At 28.7% G+C, this 24,617-nt stretch overlaps 3 protein-coding genes across 5 annotated transcripts; all 3 read left to right on the forward strand.

Moving 5' to 3' along the window:
• Positions 1–261: 261 nt before the first annotated feature.
• LOC111310742 (uncharacterized) lies at positions 262–1,604 on the forward strand. Its single transcript, XM_022910156.2, has one exon. It carries the CDS (start codon positions 438–440, stop codon positions 1,434–1,436), a length of 999 nt encoding a protein of 332 aa, XP_022765891.2. The 5' UTR covers positions 262–437; the 3' UTR covers positions 1,437–1,604.
• A 12,013-nt stretch (positions 1,605–13,617) lies between these two features.
• On the forward strand, positions 13,618–18,341 carry LOC149520520 (ras-related protein RABC1). Of its 2 annotated transcripts, XM_089764175.1 has the most exons (7): positions 13,618–13,790; positions 13,957–14,127; positions 14,208–14,276; positions 14,872–14,937; positions 16,587–16,708; positions 16,891–17,019; positions 17,855–18,341. In XM_089764175.1, exons 2-7 carry the CDS (start codon positions 13,989–13,991, stop codon positions 17,966–17,968), a joined length of 639 nt encoding a protein of 212 aa, XP_089620301.1. In that variant the 5' UTR covers positions 13,618–13,790; positions 13,957–13,988; the 3' UTR covers positions 17,969–18,341. The 2 variants fall into 2 exon arrangements, with proteins under 2 accessions (XP_089620301.1, XP_089620308.1); XM_089764182.1 differs by lacking the exons at positions 13,618–13,790; positions 14,872–14,937 and having other exon boundaries at positions 13,804–14,127.
• Positions 18,342–19,580: 1,239 nt separating this feature from the next.
• Positions 19,581–23,314, forward strand: LOC111310743 (Protein phosphatase 2C family protein). 2 transcript variants are annotated; one of them, XM_022910157.2, is made up of 9 exons: positions 19,582–19,950; positions 20,983–21,125; positions 21,332–21,430; positions 21,586–21,744; positions 22,096–22,182; positions 22,329–22,420; positions 22,665–22,736; positions 22,886–23,024; positions 23,111–23,314. In XM_022910157.2, the coding sequence occupies exons 1-8, from the start codon at positions 19,901–19,903 to the stop codon at positions 23,012–23,014; spliced, it is 831 nt and encodes a 276-aa protein (XP_022765892.2). In that variant the 5' UTR covers positions 19,582–19,900; the 3' UTR covers positions 23,015–23,024; positions 23,111–23,314. The 2 variants fall into 2 exon arrangements, with proteins under 2 accessions (XP_089620296.1, XP_022765892.2); XM_089764170.1 differs by lacking the exon at positions 21,332–21,430 and having other exon boundaries at positions 19,581–19,950.
• Positions 23,315–24,617: the final 1,303 nt, after the last annotated feature.

Raw genomic sequence — 24,617 nt, forward strand, 5'->3', positions numbered from 1 at the left:
AAAATAGTAAGTGTTAGTCGTCCTGTTTCTAGAATTATATATAGTCCTTAATTGAAAATACTTCATCTATCTAGAAAAATGAACACAAAAAAATGAAAATTGTGATGAATAATTTTACATTTAAAAAAAAAAAAAAGTAAATATCAAGTCCTACATTTTCAAATGGAAAACCGTGTATTTGGTTTATTATTAGGAAATTTCTTAAGCAAAATGGACAATTATTAAAATCAAAAGATAGACATTGACTTAGTTTATTAGAAAAACAGGGGCAGTTTGAGATCAAAAAGTCCAATCCAATTTCCTATATTCTTCTCTTCATCATCGCCAATCTCTTCCATCTCTCTGTTTTATCTTCCCCCTTCCTCATCTTTCTCAGTTCTCTCCTACCCTGCAACTCAAAAATCTATTGAGAAAAAGCAGTAGAAAATTTAAACATCATGGATAGAGAGCAAGAAGAGATGCAATTTATTGGGTTTTTTGGCATCTACAAAGAATCCTACAAGGTCATCTTTGCATGGAGAAAAATCTTCAGCAAGATCGCTTTATCTTTAATCCTTCCTCTATCTTTCATCTACCTTGTTCATATGGAAGTATCTAGCCTTTTCTTCAGGAAAATCATCCACAACGAGATAGAACTTGATCATACTCGATCAGGCACTCCTAAATACGAGAAACTATCTGACCTTATCTCCGATGAATGGGCTTACTTTTGGCTTTTCAAGGCTGCCTATTTCACTTTGGTTTTCATCTTTTCCCTCCTTTCAACTGCTGCAGTTGTTTACACCATCGCTTGCATATACACAGCTCGGGAGCTCACGTTCAAAAAAGTCATGAGCGTTGTTCCCAAGGTTTGGAAGAGGCTGATGGTTACTTTCTTGTGTATTTTCGTTGCCATGTTTTTCTATCACGCCCTAGCTATCGTTCTCATATTTATTTGGGCAATTTCAATCGGACCAAGCAACTTGGGTGTTTTAGTGTTTTTTATTTTAATGATTTTATACTTGGCGGGGTTATTGTATTTGACCATAATCTGGCACTTGGCTAGCATTGTCTCTGTTTTAGAAGAGGCCTACGGGTACCAAGCCATGGTCAAGAGCAAAAACCTGATCAAGGGAAAGTTATGGGTCGCGATTGCCATTTTTCTGACGCTTAATATCACCTTATTGGTCATCCAGTTTGGATTTCAGAGGCTGGTTGTTCATGGAAGCACCTTGGGCATGGCTAACAGGGTTGTCTTTGCAATTATTTGTTTCTTGTTGCTTTCCAAGATGTTTCTCTTCGGATTAGTCATCCAGACAGTGATATACTTTGTTTGCAAATCTTACCACCATGAAAACATCGACAAATCTGCCTTGTCCGATCACCTGGAAGTTTACCTGGGAGAGTATGTTCCATTGAAGGGCAAGGATGTTCAGCTAGAGCAATATCATGTTTGATTGACTTGAAAGTCAATCATTAAAAATAATGGATCGATGCATGTAGTAGTTGTTTTCAAATTCAGAGTTGTATAATTGATCGTTTGGTGTTTTTGTACCTAATCCACATATTGTATGAAAGTAATTATAATCAATTTCAATTTCATGGCCCTCAGTAATTATAATCAATTTCATGGCCCTCAGTAATTAATTTTCATTGGACATGAACTTTGTTCAAACGTGTGGCTGCTTATTTGGTTTGGTTGACTGGTAAAGGGATATCATTTTCTAGGATTTCTGGTCCACTAGAGCAACGAATGGAAATGTTACAACAGCGGCAATAATCTTTCGTCAAATACAATCAAAAGAAAAACATATAACTAGAATTTTATTGTAAAATGCTCAACCGCTGTATCACTGTTCACGAGCAATTCGCTTCACTTCAGCACAATAATAATAATAATAATATCTAGCATAATGCCCGTTTGCATTTTGCTGTGGAACTAATTTTTTTTTATTTATGGTTAATAATATTAAATTTAATAACTCAGTGCATAATTTTATTTATAATTTTTGAATAAAAATAATAATTAGTAAAAATTTATCAATTAATTTATGGATAATTAAGGCATTTCATTTTCATAACTTGTATAACAAATCAAGTTCTTTCAAATTTATTTTCTAAACATAATTAAAAAATATTAAAATAGATAATTTAAAAAAAAAAGCCAAGCAAAAAGGAAAAAAATGAAAAGGAGCCAAATGGGGATGGAAGGTTGACACCTCTACTTAGGCATAGTAATAGATTGAGTAGGGACGGGTTTATGTTCATCTCAACTCCGACCCAATATCGAATTATTATTTTTTATACCTAAATCTATATATATATATATATATATATATAACCAACATACAGGCTAATTTGATTACAAAATCAATTAAATAGTATAACAATCATGAAATATAATTTTTCAATATAAATTATATCTTAATTATATATATAGTATTTTATTAAATTAATAAATTAAATAATAATTTTATTAATATAATATAATATATAAATTAAATTAAAAAATAATAAAATATATATTATATCACAAGACGGAGTGAAACAAGGTAGGATAAAGTATTCTAAATTTACCTCCGATTCGACTTTGATTTTAAAAAGGGATAAATCATTCTACACTGACTTAATTTCGATTTAAAAAAAAATTATCTTTATTTTATCAGTGGATTGAAACCATCGAATACAAGTTGTTTTGACACTTTTACTTCTACCTAATTTAAAAGGAAAAAAAAACCTCGATCCTATTGGTATATGCCCTATGACCAATCGAATTGGCTATGAGATACATGTCATATTACACATTTCTATTATTATCTAAGGCATCTTCTATCTATGAGATTTTATGCACATATTTGATATCACTTATTTCTTATAGATAAAATCCTTGGAATAAATATGCTTTGCAAGGGAATAACAATGAGATTATAATTATGATATCATCATTGCATTAAAGCATTATTCTTAAATTATTCCTAGTCGATGCTTTATCAAGAAAGGATATTAATAAAAGCTATTGAGACTAGCACATAATTATGTTCTTATTTATAAAGCAAGTAACTGATTTCATATGTTGAGTTTGGATAAACTTGAGCTAATATGTTGGTGCTTGTTAAAAGAATAGGTTTACTAAATATGACCTGAAACAAGGATGCTATATAATATTTCACATAGTATCTATAGCAACATTCTCATGTGATGGTTGTATAAGTGATCCTTTAACTTAAGATTACTTATCATCCTATATGATGAATGTTATACTTTGACTTTACTCTACTCATGATTCTAATCATAAATGCCCTAATCCGGTATTGTTGGATATAACATGAATAAGAGTGTAAATGAACAAAATGTTCATTGAACTATTTGTGAACAAATTCAGTTATGGCTCATTTATATTCGATCGTTAAGTTAAACAAACGAACTTGAACAAGATTTTAAAGCTTATTTAATAAAAGAACAAAGCTTAAACATTAGTATGTTTAGCTCATCTATGTTCATGAACAAGTTTGTTAAGTCGCTCGTAAACAAATTCAATAAAAACTAAATAAAACTTGATAATAATATATTTTGCTTTTGTTAAGTTAGTTCATTTTAGCTTTAATATCTTTCAATATAATCCAAATCATGATTTAAGATTTATATCATTGTAAAGTATGCATAATGTATATTAAAAATCCTCTATTTGTTTTTTAGGATTATGATTTTGTAATAATCTTTTATGTACTTAAAATTTGAGTTATGATAAGTTTTGAAGAAACAAAAACTGAAAAGAAACTTTTCTTTATAGAATCTCTTTAAGCAATCCTACATAGGTTGATTTTATAAATTTGCCTCTCCTCATTGTCACTTAAAATTAAATAACAATGCCGAATAGGCCTTTGATTGTTATCTTATTAATTTTAAGCTAATAGCATTTAATGTTTTCTAGATAATTGGAATTTCAAGTCATGTTTAATGACTTATTTAAAGAGCTCATTTGAGTTCGACTAAAAGCTTGGATATACAATTGAGTTGAGTTTGAACAATATTTCTTAAGTTTGATTTGAGCTCAATACTCATTTGTGTTCATCTAAATTTAGCCAAGCTAAGTCTGAATATGCTAATACTCAACTCAGCTCGGTTCATTTATAGTCCTAAATATAAGGCATATGAAGATGGATGAAGTAATCAATATAAAATTCATTACCTTGTTTGATGAAGTGAATGTCTTACATAGTCTTGATTGAATTAACTCAAAAAATCTTTGACCAAAGTGGAATAAGGTTTTAAAATAGTTCTAAAACTTATTCAAAAGTTAATGCCAAGAATAGGACTTAATATAATTAAACAAGATTAAGTAGACACTAATCCATGCTCAATGTTAAACTATGATATTATGTGATGAAGAGATATTAATTAAACTATAAGATCATATACGGATGGGTTGCAAACCACATTGACATTCCTTAGCAATTTGGAGGTCATTGCAATATGGCTAGTATTAATCACGATCTATAATTATAAAATTGATTAATTGAAAAATTAATAATGAAGTCAAAATAGTTTTGATTTATCTAATTCAAACTAAGGATTACAATGCTTATATTTATTGCCAACATGTTAAGAAACCTAATGGGTCACAACACAATAGGACATGTTGTGAAAGATTAAAATTGAGATAAATTAAGTTAGACTTAATTTATTGGATTAAAATCCAATATAGAAAAAGATACATAAGTCCAATACTGAATGAAACATTGTATGGCCGACCAAGTAAGTAATCCTATTGAGAATAAGACTTGGTCAAGGGGTTATTCTATTAAGAATAAAATTAAGCATAAGGAAACCTTGATACCCTAGGTTTTTTTACTTACCCCTACTTTCTATATAAAAAACTTAAGCCATCCCCTTTCTTGTAGCATTATAAGAGAATACACATATTTGGATTTCTGGTCCATAAAGGGGACAAATGGGAATGTTGCAAAGTAGCAATGATCTTTCGTCAAATACAATAAAAAGAAGACCATATAACTAGAGTTTTTATTGTAAAATGCTGGACTATTGGATCACAGTTAACTAACGATTCGCTTCACTTAAGAGCAATATTTTTATTATAATAATAATATAGTTAATAATATTAAATTTAATAAATCAGTGTATAATTTTATTTATAATTTTTGAATAAAAATAATGATTAGTGAAAATTTATTAATTAATTCATAGATAATTAATATATTTCATTCTCATAACTTGTATAACAAATCAAGTACAAATCCATTCATTCAAATTTACTTTCTAAACATAATTAAAAACTATTAAAATAGATAATTTAAAAAAAAAAAAAACCAAGCAAAAGGGGAAAAAATTGAAAAAGAGACAAATAGGGATGATACGTAGACACTTCTACTTAGGATAGTAATGGATCAAGTAGGGACAGATTTATGTTCATTCCAACTCTGACCTGATATTGAATTATTATTTTTTATATCTAACTTAATATATATATATATATGTATAATTTGCATACGGCCTAATTTGATTACAAAATCAAATAAATAATATAACAATCACAAAATTTAATTTTTCAATATAAATTACATCTTAATTATATACAAATATAAATTAATGTATTAAATAATAACTTTATTAATATTAAATAATAACTTTATTAATATAATATAATATATATAAATAAAAATAAATAAATAAATAATCATATATATTCTTATTTATATCACAAAATTGAGTGAAACAAGATGGGACAAAACATCCTAAATTTACCTCCGATTCAATCTTGATTTTAAAAAAGGATAAGTCATTTTACATTGACCCAATTTTGATTTAAAAAAATAGTCTTTTTTTATTGATGGATTGAAACCATCGAATACGAGTTATTCGACACCTTTACTTCTATCAACTCTAACTTGGACCTAATTTAAAAAAAAAAAAAAAAAGCTCAATCTTATTAGCAAATGCTCTAAGACCAATCGGATTGGCTATAGGATTCATGTCATATTATATTTCTATTATTATCAAAGACATTCTCTATCTATAAGATTTTATGCACATAATTAATATCACTTACTTATTATAGATAAAATCTTTAGAATAAATATGCTTTGCAAGGGAATTATAATTAGATTATAATTATGAGATCATTATTAGATCAAAGCATTATTCTTAAATTGTTTCTAATTAATGCTTTATCAAGAAATGACATTGACAAAAACTATTGAAACAATGACATATAGCTATGTTCTTACTTATAAAGTAAGCAATTGATCTCATATGTTAAACTATGGCTAAACTTGAGTTAATATATGGGTATTTGTTAAAAGAACAAGTTCACTGAACATGACTCGAGATGAGAATACTATGTGGTATTTCACATAGTGTCTAAAGCGATATTCTCATGTAATGGTTGTATAAGTAATCTTTTGACTTGAGATTACTTATCATTTTACATGATAAATGTTATACTTTGACTTTACTCATGGTTCTAATCATGAAAACTCTAGTTGGGTATTATTAGGTATAACATGAGTAAGAGTGTAAACGAACAAAACATTTGTTAAACTATTCGTGAACGAATTGGTTATGGCTTGTTTATATTCATTCATTAAGTTAAATAAACGAATTTGAACAAGCTTTTAAAGTTCATTTAATAAAAGAACAAAGCCTAAACATTAGTATGTTTGGTTCGTTTACATTCATGAACAAATTTGTTAAGTTGTTCATGAACAAATTGATAAAAACTTAATAAAAACTTGAAAATAGTATATTTTGCTCTTGTTAAGTAAGTTCATTTTAGCTTTAATATCTTTCAATATATTCTAAATCATGATTTAAGATTTATATCATTGTAAAGTATGCATAATGTAGATTAAAAATCCTTTATATGTTTTTTAGGATTATGATTTTGAAATAATCTTTTATGTATTTAAAATTGAAGTTATGATAAGTTTTGTAAAAACAAAAACCAAAAAGAAACTTTTCTTCATAAAGTCTTTTTAGGCAATCCTACATAGATAGGAAATCAAAGCATAAAGGAAGGTTGATTCTATAAATTTGCCATTTCCCATTTTCACTTAAAATTAAACACAATGCCAAGTAGGCCTTTGATTGTTGGCTTATTAATTTTAAGCTAACAACATTTAATATTTTCTAAATAATTGAAATTTCAAGTCATGTTTAATGACTTATTTAAAAAGCTCATTTGAATTCAACTAAAAGCTTGGATATATATTTCTTAAGTTTGGTTTGAGCTCAATACTCGTTTGTATTCATCTAAATTTAGCCGAGCTAAGTCCTAACAAGCTGATACTCAACTCAGCTCAATTCATTTATAGTCCTAAACATAAGACATATGAAAATGCATGAAGTAATTAATATAAGATTCATCACCTTGTTTGATGAAGTGAATATCTCACTTAGTATTGATTGAATTAACTCAAAAAATCTTTGGTCAAAGTGGAATAAGGTTTTATAATAGTTCTAAAACTTATTCGAGAGTTAATATCAAGAGTAAGACTTAACTTGGTTGAACAAGATTGAGTAGATACTAATCCATACTTAATGTTAAACCATGATATTATGTGATGAAGGGATATTAATTATACAACAAGATCATGCATGGATGGATTGTCAAACTATATTGACATGCCTTAGTAATTAAGGGTCATGGCAATATGGCCCGTATTGATTATGATTTATAAATATAAGATTGATTAATTGAAGAATTAATGATGAAGTAAAAATAGTTTTGATTCATCTAATCCAAAATCAAGGATTACAATGCTTATATTTATTGCCAATAAATCTGACAATTTCAAATACGACAGAAAACGATTAAAATCTTTTATATGGTATTTGAGTTTTAAAAATTTCTACTGTGGTACCTGAACTATAAACATAAAACGTAATGTGGTATTTACCTTTAATATGGTTAGTTTCGAATAATAACAAGTAACAATCAAATAATCCTACAAATATCATATTAGTTAATAGATTCATAACTCATATACCACATTAGATATTTTTAAATTCAAATAGTATATAGAATATTTCATTATAATTTAGAAATAAATTATGATATTAACCCTAAAAATTATATAGATTTCAGCAAGATTAAGGATAAAAAGGATTCAAACTATAAAATCTAGACTCTATTAAAGTATGTTAACAAATGTTAAATTAAGGATTATATTCTTGATCAAAGGAGAAAAAAAAAACATGGCAATAACAAAGTCTAGCTACAAATAATAATAATCATTACATGAAAATGGAGATTTAGTGGCTGTTTTTTAATGACGTTTTTAAATAAATGCCACAAAGTTTCGTGTTTTTATAAGGTTAGCGGCGTTTTTTTATAAAACGCCACTAAATTCTTATATAGTGGCGTTTTGATTTAAAAATGCCACTAAAAATATATTTTTGTGCCGTTTGTTAAACTAAATACTGCTATATACTTTGACTTTTATAAATTTTGCGGTGTTTACGTAAACATCACTAAATTCAAATCTACAAATTTAAAAAAACTCAGGGGACGTTTGATTTGAGAGAATCCAAACATTTTCCCTCGAAATCTTACTGTTAGGTATTTGATTCCAATGTTTGGTTCAGGGTAATCTGATTCTGAGTAAAACTGATAGATTTTCAAAAATATCCAAAGTTCCAAAATAAAAAACTTCCATTTTCCTGTAATATTCTAGGATTTCGATGGGAAAAGTAGCATTATTGCTAAATTTGACCTAACTAAACAATTGTGCAATAGTCTTTACTATTTTGAAAACCATGTCTGAAAATGAATGTAAGTCAGTTATAAGTTTCTGTTGGTAAAAAATTTGGTTTATATATGGCATTTGGCATGAAAAAAGCCTTCAATAATCTTTTACAAAAAATTGAATTAGGTTATTGAAGGCGTTTTTGGCTAAAAATACTTTGAATAATCCCTTTCAATTTTTATTGAAGGTATTTTTTAAGTAAAAACACCTTCAATAATCCTTATAAAAATAGAGAGAATTATTTAAAGCATTTTTTGCCAAAAACATTTTGAATAACCCTATTCAATTTTTTGTAAAGGATTATTCAATGCATTTTTTGATAAAAAAACATCTTAAATACCCTTCTAAGAGGGGATTATTCTTAGTTTAAATAATACCCTTCAATTATAAAAATACTGGAGTAGTTTAATCAATTAGAACATATAATTGTTAACCATAAGGTTGTAGGTTTGATCCATCTCTCTAGCTTTTTTTATGTTTTTTAAGGGATTATTTAAGGTTTTTTTTTTAAAAAAAGCATTCAATAATCCTTTCACTTTTTTTATAAGATTATTCAAGGCATTATAATCCTTTACAAAAAATTGAATAGGTTTTTCAAGGTGTTTCTAGTAAAAAATTCCCTTTATAAAAAATTAAATTAGGTTATTCAAGGCATTTTTTGGGTAAAAAACACCTTCAATAATCCCAAAAAAAATTGAGAAGGGACTATTAAAAGCATTTCTATAAGAAAAAACTGCTAAATTTTTCTTAAATTTCAAACCTGTGAAACCCCCTTTATGTTTTTCTTTTCCCTACTCATTTTTTTTCACTTTCGCTCATTTTGGGTCACTTTCTTCTCTTTTTCTATCTAAGTTTTAGTCATTTTGTGGTCAATTTTCATCTTTTTACTTTTCATTTTTACAAATTTCAAGTTAATTTTCTTGTATTTTTTGTCAAATCCTTAAACTTTTTTTTTCATTTATTGCATTTCTGTCGCTGTTCAAGCTCCATTGGTAAGCTCCATTTCAACATTGACAATTTTCAATGCTTGGCCGTTCTTTTTCTTTTTTTTACCAATTTATTTCATTATTGTAATTTTGAGTTTGGTTTTGTTTGGTTGATAAGAAAAATTCAAGATAGAACAAAAAGTAAAAGAAATAGAGTTTTTCTCTAAAAAGCTTAAAATTGAACGTTGAATTTAATTATAAACATGTATGAAATTTTAGGTTTAGCTTTTTTTTTTCAATAGAATCTTTTTGAAATTACTAAAAAATTGCTAGTTGTTAACATGAATTTGTTGATTCATTCAAGATATCTTTAAGAAACCATTTTGAAATAGTTTATTATGTTTTAAATGTAATTTGAGTATTAAATAGGCTTTTGTGAGACCTTTTTTGGATTCGCATCACTTTCTTACAAATTACATTGTACAAGTATTTTTAGCTCGATTTTTCTGCTTTTACTATTTTTTTATCTTTATTTACTAGTAATTTAATGAGATTGTTATTGAGTTATGTAAACTGGAACATGTATTAAATATTTACTTGGACTTATGGATCTTTAACTAGCAAAATGTTCATATAAAGGATGTTGTTGAATGCTTCTAAACTTTATCCCTCGTTAAAGGATAAAGGGGTATTTGTGCTATTTACAATTTACAGGTTCTGTGCATTGTCTATTTGTCACTGCTATCATTTTTTGGCAGAAGCTTATTCTTTTACTAAAGTTATTAATATAGGATTTCTTTTTCCTTGTGTTGCCAGTGTCGTTAATTGCCAAAACTAGCAATCATGTTTACAAACAGATGTGCATAGAAACGAGCATGCATATGCATATCTGGTGGTGTGCATATGCTTTTCTTCTTAATTTCATGTTAATGTTATGTGTTACCATATTCAATTAGATTATTTAGTATTTTTTTTAATTTCTAGACCATTCTAATATCTGCTATTTTCATTTGATGTATGTCATATACCTGAACTTTACATCTTCAATTCAAAAGGAAATAAGTTGAACTTTAAAGGGTTATTGTAAAATTCTTTGCATTTTAAAGATTATGTGTTTGATGAAATGATTTAATCTTGCTTGAAAGAATTCGTTATGCATAAAAACCATTAACAATAGAAAATGGAAAACCAAAAAAAGACATCTATAGTCATTTGTGAATACTACAAAGTAAAGTGTTTGTCACATACTTAATCTTCCTCTATTACACTATAGGTTTCTAGATGTATGAATATTCTATTAAAATTTGTATAAGTTTTTGTTGATATTATCTCTGTTCCTTTTTTGCATTGTTTAAAAAACATGATATCAATACATGACACGTAATAGGTTCTGTCAATATGCAAAAATTGAAAAATTAAATTTTCACAGAAAGTTACTAGAAAAGAAAGACATGGACTGGTCCGAGTTAGATTAGGTCCAACACCATCTAGTTTCTAAGGACATAACTCTCAACAATTTATATTCTCATCAAGTTATTTTTTGCGAGATATCTCCATATTGAGAAAAGGATTCAAACTATGCAACAATGTTTTCAAGCAAATGGAAGTAGAAAAAGAATAGAAGCATGCTAGAATTGAATAGAAGTATGCTAAAATTGCAAAAGAACGTGTTAGAATGGACCAAGAGCATACAAAATTTCAGCAATTGCATGATCGATTCGACACTCTTATGAATTTTGTGCAACAATAATTTTCAGGAACTAATCTAGGTGATCTACCAATTTAGGTATTATATTTAGTAACTATTTATATTTTTTAATATAAAAAATAGCTTATTATTAAGAGTTAAAACTTTATTACTTTATTTAGTAGGTTCTTGAACACGTTAATGATCAAGGTGGGAAAAATCTTTCATCAAATGGTAGTGTTCCAAATTTATGCAGTCACCAATTCTATACATTTTAGATTTTTAGTTAATATACTAAAATAATTTGAATGTTACTGCATATATTAAACTTTGTGTTCCATCCACATTAGAACAAATTATGTATTTATAATATTCAGTTTATGAATTTAAGTTCATTTATATATCTTTTAATATTTTTTTATTTAATGATAACAATCAATATTAAAAGAAAATTTTTAAAAAATAAATTTTGTTAATTTAGCTGCGTTTGTGCCTAAAAACGCTACTAAATACCAAAATGTAACGTTACTGTTTACTATAAACATCTCTAAATTTAGTAGTGTTTTTTTACTATAAACGTCGCTAAATTTAGCATTTAGCGACATTTCTAAAAACAAACACCGCTAAATTTAATGACATTTTATGATAAATACGCCGTTAAATTCAGCATTTAGAGGCGTTTTTCTAAAAATGCCATTATTTTCTTTGACGTAGGTATAACTGGTACTCTTAACGACCTTTTTAGCAAATGTCGCTAATATTTTAGTGACATTTATAAACTCTACTAAACGTGAAAAAAAAAGTCACTAAAAACCTAATCCCTTGCAGTGAATTAGCAAAAGTGCCCGATTATGGGTTAAAATTTTTTAATTTAAAATAACATTTTATTTTAAGTTTTTTTAATAAAAAAGTATATGTATTTAGGTGATTCAATGATTTAAATTTAAAAATTTTCAGTAAAAATATAATAATTAATTGATATTTTTTATATTTTATATTTTGTTAATTACTTAAAGATGATATTTATTTAATAAAATTTTTTATCATATTTTTTAATTATTTAAAAGCAACTGTATTATATTTTTATTCTTATTACATAGGGTTATTTGTATTATTCAATTAATAAATTTTATTTATTATTTATTATTTTTTTTCATGAAAGATTATTGTGATTATCTTTTATGTTTATTCTATCAATGACATATGATTTTGTTTTAATACTATACCTTCTTCCCTTTTTCATATGAGCTTGACCAACAACTCGACTTGATAAATAAACCTTATCATGTTTTTGTAAAGTATATGCTTAGATGATTTTTGTTAAACTTTTTCTCTAAAAAGAAAATTTAAAATTTATCATTTCTCTTTTGATGCTTAAGTTTTATTTTTAATTTAGCCCTTACCTACTTATAAGTTTTATAAGAGATATATTATGGGATTTTGTTATTTTTAAAGATAAAATAACTATTTTATATAATTAGGCCAATCATTTGAAATTTGAACTAAATATAAGTTCAACCTAATAACATTCTGTTGCAAACTCATAAAATAAATATAAACTCAACTCACAAAAAAATCTCTTACAAACTTAGAGCTCACAAAACCTAATAAGCCTATATAACTATAAATGTGTCACTTTTATAATCTTTTAGGATTCCTTACAATTAAATATATCAATATGTAGGGTATGAAACAGATAAAATATTTCTCATCCTCATTTTTAATTTTTTATATTATATCCATCTTTATACTTATATTTAATGGATAATTCAAGTTCAAATGCATCCTCATCTCAATCCTATGATTATTTAATAGATATAAATAATTCTTGTATTATTAGTTTTTTAAAAAATATAAAATATAAAATTTATAAATTTAATTTTTTATTTTATATATTTGTATAAATTTTTATAAATATATATTTTTAAATGCAAATATATTAATTATAATTAATCTAATATAACATTTATATTGTTAAATAAAAAATAATTTATTAAATATATAAGCTACGGATATGAGATGAGTGTTTTATTATTTATTTTTATATTTATATTTAATAAAATATTTAAAATCATATTTATTTTTATTTTATAAATTTAAATATCCATATTTATGTTTATTAAGATAAAAAATCGAATTTTCTGTTAAATTTTAAGTACTTGATGTATCTACTTTTAATTGAGGGGCTATAGGGGTTTGACTTCTATGTCGTCGATGTATAAAATCGAGTTTTTCCTAGAAATAATACTGTACTCCTGTTTGGAACCAAAAGATGTCCAAATCCAAAAGAGGTTCCTATTACTCTCTAGACCTTGAAAGATCAACCAGTTCACACGTGATTGTTAGTATTACCAAGAAACAGCTTAAAAGACAGGAGTAAATCAACAAGCATGCTACAATCTGCACCCAATCTAATCCCAATCTTCTGAGCAGGTAGTCGTTTCGGTTGTTAAAATAAATAAATAAATAAAAGGGCTTATTTTAAACTTTGTTACAGAGACTGAAGAAAGAAGAGGACTTTCGACCCTTCTTTCTTACACTTTTCTTCTGCTTTGCTTTGCTTTCTCTCAAAACAAACAATCTTCTTCCCCAATTCCAGATCCAAATTGCAATATTACTATTATAAAAAAGATGGAGTCATCGTCCACGAGTCAACCTGAGTTTGACTACTTGTTTAAGCTGTTATTGATTGGGGATTCGGGTGTGGGGAAGAGTACTCTACTCTTGAGTTTCATTTCTGATACTTTTGAGGAACTCAATCCTACCATTGGTAACGTTACCTTTTTTTTTTCTTTTTTTTAATTTGTTTTGTAAATTAAAAATAAGTGGTTATGACTTTTTTTTTGGTAGGTGTGGATTTTAAGGTGAAGCAAGTAACTCTTGGAGGAAAAAAGCTGAAGCTTGCCATTTGGGACACAGGCAAAATGTTGTTGGATCATGTTTCTTTTTCCTGTTCCATTGGTTTTTTTTAATTATTAAAATGTGGGATATTTGTGTTTGATTATTAAGATAGAAGATATAACATTAGATACGAGTGGAAAAGTTCTATTGTTACTGTTTTCATTTTGAGTTCTTAGAGCACATTAGAATGTATTACCTTCTGATATTACTGTAAATTGGAAACTTTATATATATATATATATATATATATATATATATCGAGTGGAAAAGTTCTATTGTTACTGTTTTCATTTTGAGTTCTTAGAGCACATTTGAATGTATTACCTTCTGATATTACCGGAAATTGCAAACTTTATATTTATATATAAAGTTTAGACAAGGTACTACAATTTAATTTGAAAGACAGGACTGTCGGGTTGTAAGTTTGCAACCGGTTTCTGCAATATGTGTCAACTGTAGAATAATAATGAATATCAGCAAAGAGCTCTTGTTCTTCTTGGATATCTTAATTTGGTATTGTGTATACCTTGTGCTTGTTTTGGGTAAAATGAGTTGAAGACTTACTTAAATAGAATAAATTATTATATCATATTCATATCTTCACTTTATGCAGCTGGACAGGAAAGGTTTAGAACACTAACTAGTTCATATTACAGAGGAGCGCAAGGGATAATTATGGGTATGGACTTCACTTATCTCTTGCTAGTGGCTACTTATATCTACTTATATGGCACTTTTTTATAGTTGTATCTATGTTGTTAAACACTATATTTATACATTGGCTAAAGGGTCAAAAAAGCCCTAGAACCAAAGTTCTATAATCATCCAAGTCCCTATCATTTTATTACAATCATTTAAGTCCTCAAACATCTATTTTCATCAATTGAGGCCTTACTTGACAAAAACTGGTTGACCATCAACACCCATTTCCATCTAATTGAAGGCTCAATTGGGGTGAAAATAGATGTTTAAGGTTGATTGATCTGAAATAGAAAATTCAGAGCTTGACTGATTTTAATACAATGTCAAGGGTTTAAATGATTATTGAATTTTTGTTTGAGGGCTTTTTTGACCCTTTTGCCTTATGTATACATGTCCATACATCAGATCTTGCAGTAAGAATTCACATCAGAAGTTTTCTTTTTCTTGATCTTTTGATTCCATTTTTTTTTTTCAATTTTCATCAGTAATCATTTTTTGAAATTCTTAGTGCTATTCAGTTAGTTAAATCTCGTAATAATCAGACATTCTGGGGTCATGGTTCAAAATCTTACTTGAGAGGACCGATGGAATGAACCTTATAAGGTGGGATAGCTTGTGCCCCATTTGGTTTGTTTTTGGCTAGTTGGTTAGGTCGGAGCACATAGGATTGAAAAACATGTTAGATGTTGTTCATGAAGAGATTGGTAAAGATGCTGCTTTCAAAGGCCTCAGAATTTGGTGTAGATTGATTTTTTTATCCACTTTATTATTTTGCACTTTTTCTAATTTTATTTCTGCAAAACACATGTTTTATCTTATAAAATTTTTGGCCTTTGAGGGATTGGAATAGAATGAAAAAGAATTCAATAAATTGTGTTAAGAGGTGCATTGCTTTTCCCTTTTGTAGCATTTCGAGTAACAACTGCAGATTGTGCTAACAGGCAAAAATTAGTGACTCGTATCCTGACAGAAGTTTTTTGTTCCTCCCAAGTATAATAATGATATACATTTCAATCAATATTATATTTAAAATATTTGGTTGGGTTAGTTTGGCTTCCCAAACCTTCCTCCAGCGCTACTATTATTTTTGAAAATTTAGATCAAGTTCTCCAATGTTCTAGCTAGATTGGCCTCAGCTTTGAAAATTTAGATCAAGTTCTCCAATCTTCTTGCTAGATTGGCCTCAGCTTTGAAAATTTAGAGCAAGTTCTCCAATGTTCTAGCTAGATTGGCCTCACGTTGGGTAAGTAAGGTCTCCAACTTGAGAGGCTGCTGGGCTGTTATTCTGGTATATTTGAAAAGTTGTGTTGGTTTAGCCCAACATGGGCTAAACATTTTGGTGGCAAAGTAAGGGTTATATTGCTTGCTGCTATCAGTCAGTATTACTTCATGAGTGGTATTTTACAGTTGATATGTAACTTTCTAAGATAATTAGATCTCTGACAGTAGGTTGATTTAACTACCAGAAGAAGATTTACATTAAGTTATTCCCTTCTGTTGAACAACTAATGGAAGGACTCATTGTTTGGATGTATTCAAAGACTCAGCTGGTTTATTTTATCTATTTTTATTCTTGTCTTAGAGGTTCCTTATATGATGCTAGTTATTATGTTTGTTCTGGTACAGTGTATGATGTTACACGGCGAGACACATTTACAAATCTATCTGACATATGGGCTAAAGAAATTGATCTGTATTCAACAAATCAGGACTGCATCAAGATGCTTGTTGGCAATAAAGTTGATAAGGTATAATTTAAAAAGTAGTTATGTCCTTTAATTTCACGAAGGTTGTTTGTTTATATGTTTCATTAGTGCTTGCTGAAGCGGTTCTTGAGTGTTATCTTAATGTTTATGGTTTTTGATCACTTATCAAAAAGTAAGTTTGTGCCATTTGGTTGTTGAACTCACATCTACACCTTCATGTACAGGAAAGTGAAAGAGTTGTCAGCAAAAAAGAGGGCATTGACTTTGCTCGGGAATATGGATGCCTTTTCATTGAGTGTAGTGCAAAAACACGAGTCAATGTGGAACATTGCTTTGAGGAGCTTGTCTTGAGGGTAATTGAAATTCTAGCATTGTATGCCTTGTTTTGCCTTGTTTTGATTGCTGTGCAGGACTTAGAGTAAATTGCTCAGCTATCTAACTAATATAACTTTGAGGAAATGGGCAAGCACTTTGGGGTTTGTTTTTTCTTTTTCCTTCTTGTTTTCATATGAAAGAGAAAGATGCAGTGTTATAACAATACGAAATATAATAATTTAAATACCATTTCTTCTATAGCGCTCTAGTTTGGGTTATCTAGTATTACTTGTTGGTCTTCTGTGACAACTTGCAAACGCTACCTCTTTAAAATGTTAAATATTCTGGTATTTAGTTACAGACTTACAGTACTAGTGTGCTAGCTTTTTGTATTATGCTGATAATGCCACCTATTTAAGTGCCAATATCACTAGAACCTGATTTCCTAATATGAATGGGAGAATATTTATGATTCTAAGTGCATGGACAAGCTGGTTGTTTATTTACTTAAGTAATTGGTTGTTGGGAAGCATTGTCCAGATGTAACTACAGTTATAAAATTCCATTTTTTGTTTAATTAGCTGCAAAATAGTATTGCCACCTTGATCTTCAACATCAAAGGCTCACTTCCATTTTATTCAGTGAATATATTTGCGTGCTTCTGCTGTGATTGACAAATCTGCAATCATCAACTATCTTTATAAATTTCACATTGGTTATAGAATATTCTATATTGTTTGAAACTTGAAAGGGATAACTTTTACGATCCCCTTTCAAATATTTTGTTCTTCATTGTCGACTGGCAGCAATTACAAGTGTTCCTATGCATGCTTAGGTAGGTAGTTTAACATGGTAATCATGTTTGATTTGCAGATATTGGAAACACCAAGTCTCTTGGCTGAGGGGTCATCTGGAGTGAAAAAGAACATCTTCAAACAGAATCCTCCCCAAAATGATGCTTCAACAAATAGTTGTTGCTCATGGTGATCTATCATTAAAATTTTGCAACTCCCTTCAGGTTGCACTTTGTTTGCTTCAGAGCTTTACACCTGTTTTTTTTTGGCTTGTTCAGTCAGCTTTGGGCTTTAATCCAGAATTTCCAGTAATGAATGTGGTTATGTTCCTTGTAATATTGTTTTTCACCTTTTAAAAAGCATAAAGAAAAGAAAATAGCTTGCTGTTCAGTTTTCCTCCAAATCATTCGACCTTGTTCAAATTTACTGTCTTGCAAAAGAATCCCTTTGCTGAACAGTGAGATGTGGTTTTACTGTTGGGTAGTTTTTCCTGCTTTTGGTTATTCAGGTGGTATGTATTTGAATTTTATATAATGAACCACCCAAGTGGTAAGAGTTATTTCTTATGGACCTAGTAATTTTTGCATTTATGTTGTGTAAAATATTGGTAATTCATGTATTTGTATTTTTTTTAAATAATATTAGCCATAATTTATATCATTAAAAAAATGCATTTTATAGTTTATTAAACTTATATATAGTTTTTATTAAAATTTTAAATTGTTGTCATTTTTATAAAATTTTCATGTTTTAAATTGCTAGACTTAAAAGCTAAGCCTACTTAGGAATTTGGGAGTGCCTAATTGATCTAAAGCATGTTTCAAAATTGTAGGGCTTTATGAGATGCCAGGGAGAGCACATGCGGTATAATAGTGAGAATCTATGATGCAAGGAACTATATTCTTCAGATAAGTAAGCAAGGGCCCTTTGGTTTTTGCCCTTTTCAGAACAAGTCAAATTCTTCTCTATAATACGAGTAAAAAGAGAATATAAGAAAAAGAGATTTCAATTCAATTTTTTAAAAATATATCACATTCATATCATTTATTGACATTAAATAACTAACTAATAAATTTAAAATATAGTTAAAAAATTAAATTTATACAGTTAGATTTTGAATTTAAAACGTCATGATCTAAAGCCCTTCTCATTCTCACTACGTAAAGGCTGTAACAACTTTTATTATATTTATCAGAGAACTGAATGGCCGGATGCAAATATATTTTTTAGTATTGTGTCCAAAGGGAAGGGAAGGGAAGAGAGGAATACAGTTGTAGATCCGAAACATTTAATTTCATTAGCGAGCGAGAAAAAGACTTCATTGGGAGACAAAACAAAACTGGCTTTCTCGGCTGTCGCTGCTTATTGGATCTTATGAAACAAAATCTTTGATTTTTATTTTTTTTTCATCCTTCACATTATATAGTTAATAATGGAGTGAAGAGCTTAATAAAAATTTTTAAAAAAATCTATGAAAAGAAAGTAAAACATTAAAATTTATCAAATTAATTATTAATTATTGTACTTAATATAAAAGTAATGTTTTAAAGAGTGTTTAAAATTCAACAGATTGATTTGGAAAAGTAATGCACTTATAAAATAATTTAGAAAGAAATTAGATCCAAAAACAAAATGTCAAAATCTGATCCAATTCCTTCCACCGATGAAATGCTATTGTTGGTGTTGGATGCAAAGTTGGGTTGGGCCTACATGCATTTCTCACAAACTCTTTTCTGAGGGTGAAGTAAAGGTTAAAGCATCATTCCCCCGCACCGCTCCTTCCAAATAAAATAAATAAATAAAAACGATTTTTGCGTTCCCTTCAAAACGCGCCACCCTGAGCTGCTTGAAGCCGAAATCATCTTCTACCATAAAATAAAAGAAGATAAAAGTTTTTTCCTTTTTTTTTAAAATTTGTTGGAAAAGGTTATAAGCAAATTTTGTTACGTGTCTTTTTATCCTAATAACAAATCTGACGGACCCATTCGCCGCCTCCTCCTCCTTTTCTCCGTCAGGTGGGGATGCCGATGTTGAGACTCTTCCTTCTTCACCTTCACTGGCTGACCCACCGCAACTCCCACCTTCAACCTTTGAACAACCGCTGCAACCGCCTCATCCAGACGCTATGATATCTTCTAGGGACCCCGGCGCCCTCTTCAGCGGTGGCGGCATCAGGTTCTCCATTTCCCTCTTCTTTTTCTCTTTTCTAAGTAGTCTCGTAATGTTATTCACCAAAAGAGTATCACTTAAGAAAATAATTTCTTTTGAGGAAATATACTTGAGTTTATATTTGATACTATTTTATACATGGAATCACATGATACCACTAAAAATTTTTAAATTTTTACTAGCATAAATACACAAAATTTTATTTTATTTTTTTTTATAAAAATTTCTTATTAATAAGATGTCATCGACTGGTTAATTGACATAATACAGAATTTATTCGCTAAACTCAATGTACTTTATCATATAATTGTACTCCATACGTTTCTATTTGAAGAAATGACCCTTCATTAATTTCAATGTAAAATTACACTTCATGGACCTTTGTTTTATTAAACGGGGACTTTCTGTTACGGCACTGCCATTGATGCACTTGCTGTCTATGATTCTATCCAAAGAAACTACTTTTACTATGCATTTCATTTAAATTAATTGTCTTGTGCACTTTTACTTTTTAGTTGTTAAGTAACATTTGCATACTCTTTTTTATAGATTGATTAGTTTAATTTTAATCAATCTAGCTTTGGTTTAATGGTTCTTAGTTCAAGCTGGAAGTTAAGATCCAAGAGGAGTACATAATAGTTTTTTGTTTCGATACGGTAGCATAAGAACTAGAATTTAAAAATCTGATTGTTTTGTAATGGGAACAAATATTTTGCAATGTTTCTCTATTGACTTAGTGACACACCTTGTTCATGTTGATTGAAAATGGGGTTGTGTAATATCCCAAATTTCAACCCAAAATTTGAATAAGGATCTGATTAAATGTGACACTTAGTCTTCTTGCTGCAAGGCTTCTAAATAGTGAATTGTGTGGATTATCAAATCAAAAATTTTGAAAGTCTTAAGTTCCTGTGAAGTTTAGTAAAATTGCAAAAGTTACATGATTTTTTTTTTTGTCAAAACCGTAGGTTAGTGACTGTTTGGTCCTGAAAATGGATTGCAAGGTGACTAAAATGTTTGGTTTGGTTCTTTTGCCAGCTTTCTTACTGGAAGTCAAACTGCTAAATTCAGCTATGGATATTCCAGTTTCAAGGGCAAAAGGCCTTCAATGGAGGATTTCTATGAAACAAGGATATCTGAAGTTGATGGTCAGATGGTTGCCTTTTTTGGTGTTTTTGATGGTATGCCATCACTTATATGCCATTATTGCTAACCCATTATGTTGTCTTCACGTTGTTCTTTACAAGCCATATTTTATGGTTTCAATTGCAATTTTTTAAAAAAATTTTATAAATAGTGGGGGAAAAGGATCTTGAATAAGAATTAGGGGAGGGTGTATATGGTGGTTTATGATTGATTTTCTTTCCCTTTTTTCTTTCTAATATAGGTCATGGAGGTTCAGGAACTGCAGAGTATCTTAAAAACAACCTTTTCAAAAATTTGAGCTCCCACCCTGATTTTATCAACAACACAAAGACAGCTATATGTATGAAGTTGGTGAAGTTTTCACTTTACTATATGCTGGGAATTCCATGATTTTGTTTGTATATGTTTATGGAAACATATATATATATATATATATATGTGACAATGTAATTTTTTTCCTTTCTGGGTATTGAGTAGAAAAAGCTTTTATTGCAGTTGAAGCATTTATACAAACTGATGACGATTACCTCAATGAAGAGAAAGGCCAGCAAAAAAATGCTGGTTCAACTGCATCAACTGCTGTGTTATTGGGTGATCGGTTGTTTGTTGCAAACGTTGGTGATTCTAGAGTGGTTGCCTGTAGAGCTGGATCAGGTTACCGTCTTCTGTGCTAAGGCTGGGTCTTGTTAGGATCATTTAGACTAGTCATTATGGTTAATCCTTCAGATTGAAAAGGAATATATAAAACGAAATGAGAATAAAATTGCTTAGTCCTGTGATTCATGTACGATCAAGTAATAGCTTGATGGTTGTTGCATGTTAGAGATGCTATTTTCGTGTTAGCCACTGACAGACTTTGAGGCTTTGGCTTAACCATATCTCCCCGATTTAAAAGTACAAATAAAAGGTTTGGATTACCTTGATGTATAGGATTGAGAATATATGGCAAAAACTCAAATTCTGTGGTGTTTAAACGTTGATTGAGTACTTTTGTGTTTTCTGCAGCTGTCCCTCTGTCTACTGATCACAAGCCTGATAGATCTGATGAACGCCAAAGGATTGAAGAGGCTGGAGGTTTCATCATTTGGGCGGGTAATATGCCCTTTTGCAGTCTTTCATGCCAGCATTCACTTTATTGGATTAAACTAGTATAGATTTTAGTGAACTGTTATTATCTATTCTGCATTTGAACAAAAATTAGCATTGAAGATTTTCCTGATGTTTCTTTACCATGTTAGGTACATGGCGGGTTGGTGGAGTTCTTGCTGTTTCTCGTGCATTTGGCGATAAACTACTTAAACCTTATGTAGTTGCTGAGCCTGAAATTCAGGTGGTATTAGGGTTTACATGCTCTAAAAGTTTGTACTTTTTTAATTCACTTAATTAAGTTGGGTGTCGAAGAAATGTAGCAACAGATGCAAAACATATGGCAATTGAGCCTGTGACACTCGGTTTCAGTTGCTAAGGTTTCCTTTGTTTGCTAAGAAAGCATTTTCGGTACTTTTTCTTTGGTATCTTAGCAAACCTTTTCATCTAGAAGTATTTATTATGGTTATATGCTTTCCAATGCTTAGGAAGAAGAAATTAACAGTGTAGATTTCATAATCATTGCAAGTGATGGACTATGGAATGTCTTGTCAAATCAGGTGAGAACTTTTTACCACATTTGTTTCCTACGCTAAACAAAAGAAACTGTAGAGAAACTTCTTATTGATATATATTTTTTGTTAGTTCTTAATAATTGTAATTAACTTGTATGGAACCTAAGCACCTGGACTTGTTCTATCACTTGCAGGATGCTGTGGACTTAGTGCAGGACGTAACAGATGCAGAAGCTGCAGCAAGAAAACTTATAAAAGAAGCTTATGTGCGAGGGAGCTCAGACAACATTACCTGTGTAGTTGTCCGGTTTGACAGCTTGTGAACTTATCGAGGTTGTAATTTATCTGCAAATGATCATGATTCTGTTTTATTTGGCAGGCGAAGCAATTCTGTAATCGGTATTCTTTTTTCTTTACAGGTTTTGGAGACTATCAAATAGAAGAGAAGCCAGAAAATAGGTGTTTCCATGGATTTTAGCTCCCTTTAGATATTGTTCTAGTTGATTAGTGCAAGAGCTTTCAAGTCAATTTGTTATAAGTGACAATGTGATATGTATTTTAAGATTTGGTTTGTTACAATTACCTAGCAATCAGCTAATTTATTATTGATCTTGCTTAAAGCATTTGGATGTTTTCATAGTGATAATCACTTTCCCAGAGTTTGGACTTGAAATTGGAAGTGAAAATTCTTTTAACAGTTTAATTGAGTTCGGTTGGATTTTGAACATGTTAAAATGGATTGTTTAAATCATGTTTTCCTTTTTTGAACATTTCATTAACTCAAAATTGATTGGTAATTATTTGGTTTGAGTTTACATTATATAGACAAAAAGTATATATGCGTGTTATTGGATCAAAACTTTTTTGTTTTGTTGTTTGTATTTATTATTTTTTTTAAAAAAAACTGTCTAAATTAAAAGAATAAATGAGAATGATATGTGAATATCTTAATAAGCTTTTTTCTTACAAAATTTATCTAATTAAAAAATTTAATGACCAAAAGATTGAAAAAAAAATAAAAAGAGAAAATAACAAAAAAATAACAGAAATAAAAAAAGAGCTTATGAGGGTGCTTATTGATACCCAATATTGAGCTTGAAATATTAGTTTTTAAATTAAAGTTAAAAATAATTTTATTAATATAGCATATATATGTATAAAATTAAATAAATTATAAAATATATACATTAATATATAACTTGAAATTGATCGAAATAAAATACTATAAACATGCTTTCGACCCAATATCATTTAAAAAAAAAATTTTTAACTCGTCTTAACTCAACTTTGATTTTAAAAATAATGGCTTTTATTAGATTAAGATAAATAAAAACAAATCCGATACAAATTGTTTTAGCATCTTTATCAATTGACACATTGCATTACAAAATTTATTCAATTAATAAAAATAAAATAAATAAAATAAAAAAGGTAAATGGGTGCCTAATGGATACCTTTATTGATTTTTTTTTATAAAAGGATTTTAATAAAAAGGGAAAACTAAAAAACTAAAAACCTAAAAATAAAAAATAAAAAATAAAAAACAAAAAACAAAAAAAGAAAAAGAAAAAGAAAAAGAAAGAAGGTTTATTGGGGTATTATGTAGACATTCTAATCGAGTGAGAATCCATCAGATACGAATTATTTCAATATGCCTACCTATCAATTTTTTTTTATAAATTTATTTAATTAAAAAATCAAAAAAAAAAAACTGAAAGGGAAAAAGGCAAATTGAGGTCCCATGCAAACACGTACATTTTTTTTCACAAAATTTATCTAAGTAAAAAATAAAAAAAATTGAATAAAAGAAAAGAAACTAAAAAAATATATATAAAGTGGTACATTGAGATCCTAAATAAAGGTCAAACAAAAGTAAAATGAATAAAATTTATATAATGAATGATATATAAATATGATATTTTTCTT

The sequence above is a fragment of the Durio zibethinus genome, chromosome 1 (genome assembly GCF_047325235.1).
Source record: "Durio zibethinus cultivar Kanyao isolate XHJ-2024 chromosome 1, ASM4732523v1, whole genome shotgun sequence".
NCBI classification, from domain to species: Eukaryota; Viridiplantae; Streptophyta; class Magnoliopsida; order Malvales; family Malvaceae; genus Durio; species Durio zibethinus.

What these genes read in the sequence shown, in the direction of transcription:
- LOC111310743 (XM_022910157.2), top strand. Translation starts at nt 19,901, where the DNA reads ATGATATCTTCTAGGGACCCCGGCGCCCTCTTCAGCGGTGGCGGCATC. An exon ending in TTCAGCGGTGGCGGCATCAG is followed by an intron (nt 19,951 to 20,982) that starts GTTCTCCATTTC and finishes TTCTTTTGCCAG; the next exon opens with CTTTCTTACTGGAAGTCAAA. An exon ending in CAACACAAAGACAGCTATAT is followed by an intron (nt 21,431 to 21,585) that starts GTATGAAGTTGG and finishes CTTTTATTGCAG; the next exon opens with TTGAAGCATTTATACAAACT.
- LOC111310742 (XM_022910156.2), top strand. Translation starts at nt 438, where the DNA reads ATGGATAGAGAGCAAGAAGAGATGCAATTTATTGGGTTTTTTGGCATC.
- LOC149520520 (XM_089764175.1), top strand. Translation starts at nt 13,989, where the DNA reads ATGGAGTCATCGTCCACGAGTCAACCTGAGTTTGACTACTTGTTTAAG. An exon ending in GGAACTCAATCCTACCATTG is followed by an intron (nt 14,128 to 14,207) that starts GTAACGTTACCT and finishes TTTTTTTGGTAG; the next exon opens with GTGTGGATTTTAAGGTGAAG. An exon ending in AGCGCAAGGGATAATTATGG is followed by an intron (nt 14,938 to 16,586) that starts GTATGGACTTCA and finishes GTTCTGGTACAG; the next exon opens with TGTATGATGTTACACGGCGA.